Genomic DNA, 5,068 nt, shown 5'->3' on the forward strand with positions numbered 1-5,068 from the left:
CATCCAGCTTGGGAGAAACCGAACTTCGATGGTTCGATCGTCTTCTCGCTGGATCGATCCATGGCTGGAAGTAGCTCTCCGAAGAGTTCCTAGCCAGGTTCGTCTCCAACACTAAGATCCCGAAGGATTCGGATACACTATTCGGTCTCCGAAAGGAGCAGGAGGAAACGCTGCGCAATTATGCCAAGAGGTACTGGGAAGAGTACAATGACCTGGAGGAAAATGTGTGCAGCGAGTAGATGGCCGTTATGTCCTTCAAACATGGTCTGCGCCCGGAAAGTAAGCTGAGACAATCACTTACCAAGCGCCCGGCCACAGCTTTGAAAGATTTGCGTGCCAGGATTGAGCAGTACGCTCTCCTTGAAGACGATCAGATCCCCATCGAGGTAACATCGGCAGAACAAGCAGCTCGGCACAAGAAGAGAACAGATCGAGGAGAACACCGAGGGATTGTAGTGAATGAAGTGGATAAGTCAAAATCCCACGAAGCCGTTATAACTATATTCAAAGAGCCAATCTATCGAATCCGGGAAAAGATCAAGAGAGAGCCCTTCTTTGTCTGGCCGCCGAAAATGTTGGGAGATCCAGCTCGGTGCAATCAGAAGCTCAGATGCACTTACCACCAAGACAGGGGGCATATGACTTAGAACTGCAGGGCACTGAAGCAATACTTGGAAGACCTAGTGGCAGCCGGGCACCTAAGGGATTACATTGATCAGGATAAGGAAGTGGCCGAACTGGGAAACCCGCCACCATAACCGAATGTTGAGCACCCACCTCAGTTGATAATAAATGTGATCCACGGGACAGCGACTTAGAAATCTGATGGGGCACTGAAAAAAGAGATCACTAAGGCTGCGCAAATTCAGAGGGTCATGTCAGTGGAGCATGCATCGAAAAAGGTACGTACAGTACCCGAATCCCCCTTGTGCACTGTTTCGTTTACTAGCAAAGATTTAGAAGGCATACAGCACCCACATACTGATGCACTGATTATAATTGTGGGAATTGGGAAACGATTTGACGTAAAACGAGTCCTAGTAGATCCAGGCTGTGCAGCAGACGTATTGTATTATGATTTGTTCAGAAAGCTTGGTCTCTCCGAGCAGCACCTCACCCCAGAGGCAGCCCCGTTGGTCCGTTTCAATTCACAGCCAGAATGGCCTCTTGGCAGAATAGTGTTGCCAGTCGCGGCGGGAACAAAAACCCTCCAAATAGAGCTCTTGGTTATTAATACACCATCCCCTAACAACGCCATACTTGGCCGTCCATGGATTCATCAAATGGAGGCAGTCCCTTCAACCTACCACCAGCTCATCCATTTTCCAACGAAACATGGAGTAGAGCAGATCTCAGGGGATCAAATTGCGTCCAAACATTGCTTCATGGCAGCATTAAAGGCAAAACAGCTCCGCAATCAAGTACAGACGGTAGAAGTGGCCGAATAGCCAGTCTTGGAAGATGTAGAGGGAACCCCAAAGGAAAAGATGGTAAAGGATTTGGAGGAAGTCTTGGCAAAAAAGGATGACCCAGAAAAGTACTTCCTTATCGGTACCTCGCTAGGCGCTGATGAAAAACTTCAGCTGCTGGAACTGTTAAGGGAAAATATGGAGGTATTTGCTTGCCACAAGCTCAACATCAACCCTTCAGCTCGGCTCATTGTGCCAAAAAGTCAGAGATCCTCAATCGGGCAAACCGAAGCAGTAATTGCCGAAGTCAAAAAACTCCTGGCTTCAGGAGCAATCAGGGAAGTTCAGTACCCGCAATGGCTGTCCAACACAGTTGTAGTCAAGAAGAAGAACCGAAAATGGAGAGTTTGCGTTGACTTCACTTGCTTGAACAAAGCTTGCCCTAAAGATAGCTTTCCTCTGCCTCGCATTGATCAACTAGTAGACACAACAGCAGGGCATGAGCGCATGATTTTTCTGGATGCTTATAGCGGTTATCATCAGATACCACTGTTCGGTCCGAATCAAGAAAAGACAACATTTATCACTCCGAGAGGAACTTACTGCTGCCGTTCGGCCTCAAGAACGCCGGGGCGACCTACCAGAGGATGGTCACTCGGATGTTCAAAGACCAACTGGGAAAAACCATGGAAGCTTATATAGATGATATGGTAATCAAGAGCAAGTTCACTACAGACAATCTTACAGACTTGAGAGAAGTTTTCAGCATCTTAAAGAACCATCAGCTTCGCCTCAATGCCTCGAAATGCGCTTTCGGGGTAGGAACAAGGAAGTTCTTGGGATATATGGTCACTCACAGAGGAATTGAGGCGAATCCAGACCAAATAAAAGCAATACAAGATCTTGAAGTACCAACAAAGGCTAAGGAGCTGCAGAAACTGGCCGGAATGGCGGCCGCACTGAGTCGGTTCATCAGCAAATCTTCAGATCGGATGAAGCCCTTCTTCTAGCTTTTGAAGAAAAAGGGCAGCATTTGAATGGAGTTCCGAGTGCACCGAAGCACTGCAAAGTCTTAAAAAATACCTCAGTACACATCCCCTTCTGTCTACTCTAGAGCCATGAGAGGAGTTGTACCTCTATCTAGCAGTCTCAGATCATGCCGTAAGCGCAGTACTAATTCGAGAGGTTAATAAGGAACATAGGCATGTATACTACGTTAGCAAGACTTTACTAGTTGCCGAGACACGGTATCTACCATTGGAAAAGTTAGCTTACGCACTGCTTATCGCCTCGAGGAAGTTACAACATTACTTCCAGGGGCATACCATCAATGTCCTCATTGAATTCCCCCTCAGATCTGTATTTAGCCGAGCCGATTTCTCTAGTAGAACAGCAAAATGGGTAGTAGAACTTGGCGAGTTTGACATTCGGAATCAACCCAGGACAGTAATTAAGGCCCAGGTCTTAGCAGATTTCGTCGTAGAATTTGCTTCCACCCAGAGTACCGAACTAGGGAACCCAAGTTTGGCATAGGTGCCACGCATCAACGAACAAGGAAAGCCCTGCGCTTCGGAAGCCTGGAAACTCTTCATCGGAAACATCTGGCAGCTCTATGTTAACGAGTCGTCCAATAACCGAGGTTCAAGGGCAGGAGTAGTACTTATCTCACCAGAAGGATTTATCTGGGAACAGGCTCTCAGGCTCGGTTGGAAGGCTTCGAACAATGAGGCAGAGTACAAAGCGCTGTTGGCTGGCTTACGTAGTGCCGAACACTTCAGTGCAGAATAGTTTCTTGTTTTTAGTGATTTATAGCTAGTGGCAAACCAGCTTTCTGGGGTCTACGAGACACGGGATGAAAGAATGGCCATGTACGCAGGCAAGGCCAAAGACTTACTCAAAAAGTTTCAATCCATACGAGTGGAATGAATTAGTCGGGACAAAAATGGCCATGCTGATGCTTTGGCTTGTCTCGGCTCATCAGTGGATACCAAAGATGCCAGAAAAGTTTGGGTTGAGTTTGTTCCAGAGCCAAGCATTGCATCTCCAGTCCTCTGCAGCAGCGTAGAGCCGAGCTGAATGGATCCAATACTTGCTTTTCTAAAATCTGGTACTCTCCCCGAAGACAAAAAGGAAGCCAACAAAGTCAGACACAAGTCAGCTCAGTTTTGGATCTCACCATCCGGGAAGCTGTACAGACGCTTCTATCTTGGCCCTTATCTTCTATGTGTGCATCCAAATCTGATCGAGAATGTTCTCTACGAAATTCACGATGGGATTTGTGGATGCCACGTTGGCGGAAGGTTGCTGGCGCACCGAGCCCTCACTCACGGGTATTGGTGGCCACGGATGCAACAAGATGCTCAGTAGTACGTACAGAAGTGTGATAAATGTCAGAGGTTTGCTCCATTCGTTCATCAGCCAGCCAAAACTCTCACCCCACTCACCAGCTCATGGCCCTTTGCCCAATGTGGTCTGGATATTGTCGGACCATTGGCGCGAGGCACTGGGAACAAGAGATTCTTCATTGCAGCAACTGACTATTTTACTAAATGGGTTGAAGTCGAGGCATTGGCAAATATCAAAGAGGCAGATACGAAGCAGTTTGTTATGAGAAATGTGGTGGTGCGTTTCGACATCTCGCGGGTACTGATTGCGGACAATGGAACACAGTTTGATGGTAAGATCTTCAGAAAGTTTTGTGCCGACCTCAGGATCGAGTATAGGAACTCTTCTCCAGGGTACCCGCAAAGCAATGGACATGCAGAAGCCTCAAACAAAACCATCATCAACGGAGTAAAGAAATAGCTTGAGCGTGCCAAAGGAAAATGGGTTGAAGAGTTACCCCACGTGCTATGGGCATACCGAACCACAGCACGACAATCAATGGGGGAAACACCTTACGCACTAACTTACGGAATGGAGGTCGTCGTCCCACTCGAAGTTGGCCTCCCAACCCTTCGGTCTGAATTGGTTGAGAGCACCAGTAACGAGAAAGCTATTGTACAAGCACTAGATATGGCAGAGGGACGAAGAGAAGCAGCATTGATCAGACTTGTAGCGTATCAGCAGCAGCTCATCAAGAGTGTCAACCAAAAAGTTTTCCCAAGGCAATTTGTACCAGGAGAACTGGTCTTGAGGAAAGTTATGGATCACAAAAGGGTACCTGGCGACAGCAAACTTGGGCCTAACTGGGAAGGTCCCTACAAAGTCACAGTTGTCGTTGGAAATGGAGCCTACTACCTAGAGGATCTTAATGGCAGAGCTATACCTCGGCCCTGGAACGTAGCAAATCTCAAGAAATACTATCAATAGAATTGTCCCCCACCCTCTCTATCAGAATGTAAAGGCATTTATCTGTTGACCAATGCAAATGCTTCCCCATTTCTCTCAAATTTATCAAATTCTTATAAATAGCTTTGATGTTTATCAAACAGAATTAGCTTTGGTTCTTACCAAACGGAATTAGCTTTGATGCTTATCAAACGGAATTAGCTTTGGTTCTTACCAAACAGAATTAACTTTGATGCTTATCAAACGGAATTAGCTTTGGTTCTTACCAAACGGAATTAGCTTTGATGATTATCAAACGGAATTAGCTTTGGTCTTCACCAAATGGAATTAGCTTTGATGTTTATCAAATGGAGTTAACTTTGGTCTTA

The 5,068-nt window shown here is 46.6% G+C and overlaps 2 protein-coding genes across 2 annotated transcripts; both read left to right on the forward strand.

Moving 5' to 3' along the window:
• The first annotated feature begins 875 nt into the window (after nt 1–875).
• On the forward strand, nt 876–1,448 carry LOC145802502 (uncharacterized). Its single transcript, XM_082895222.1, has one exon. The coding sequence runs from the start codon at nt 876–878 to the stop codon at nt 1,446–1,448; it is 573 nt and encodes a 190-aa protein (XP_082751348.1).
• Nucleotides 1,449–4,292: 2,844 nt separating this feature from the next.
• LOC145802503 (uncharacterized) lies at nt 4,293–4,721 on the forward strand. Its single transcript, XM_082895223.1, has one exon. It carries the CDS (start codon nt 4,293–4,295, stop codon nt 4,719–4,721), a length of 429 nt encoding a protein of 142 aa, XP_082751349.1.
• The last annotated feature ends 347 nt before the right edge of the window (nt 4,722–5,068 follow it).

This window comes from Camellia sinensis, chromosome 11 (assembly GCF_055761805.1).
Source record: "Camellia sinensis isolate YWXY chromosome 11, ASM5576180v1, whole genome shotgun sequence".
In the NCBI taxonomy this organism is placed as follows: domain Eukaryota; kingdom Viridiplantae; phylum Streptophyta; class Magnoliopsida; order Ericales; family Theaceae; genus Camellia; species Camellia sinensis.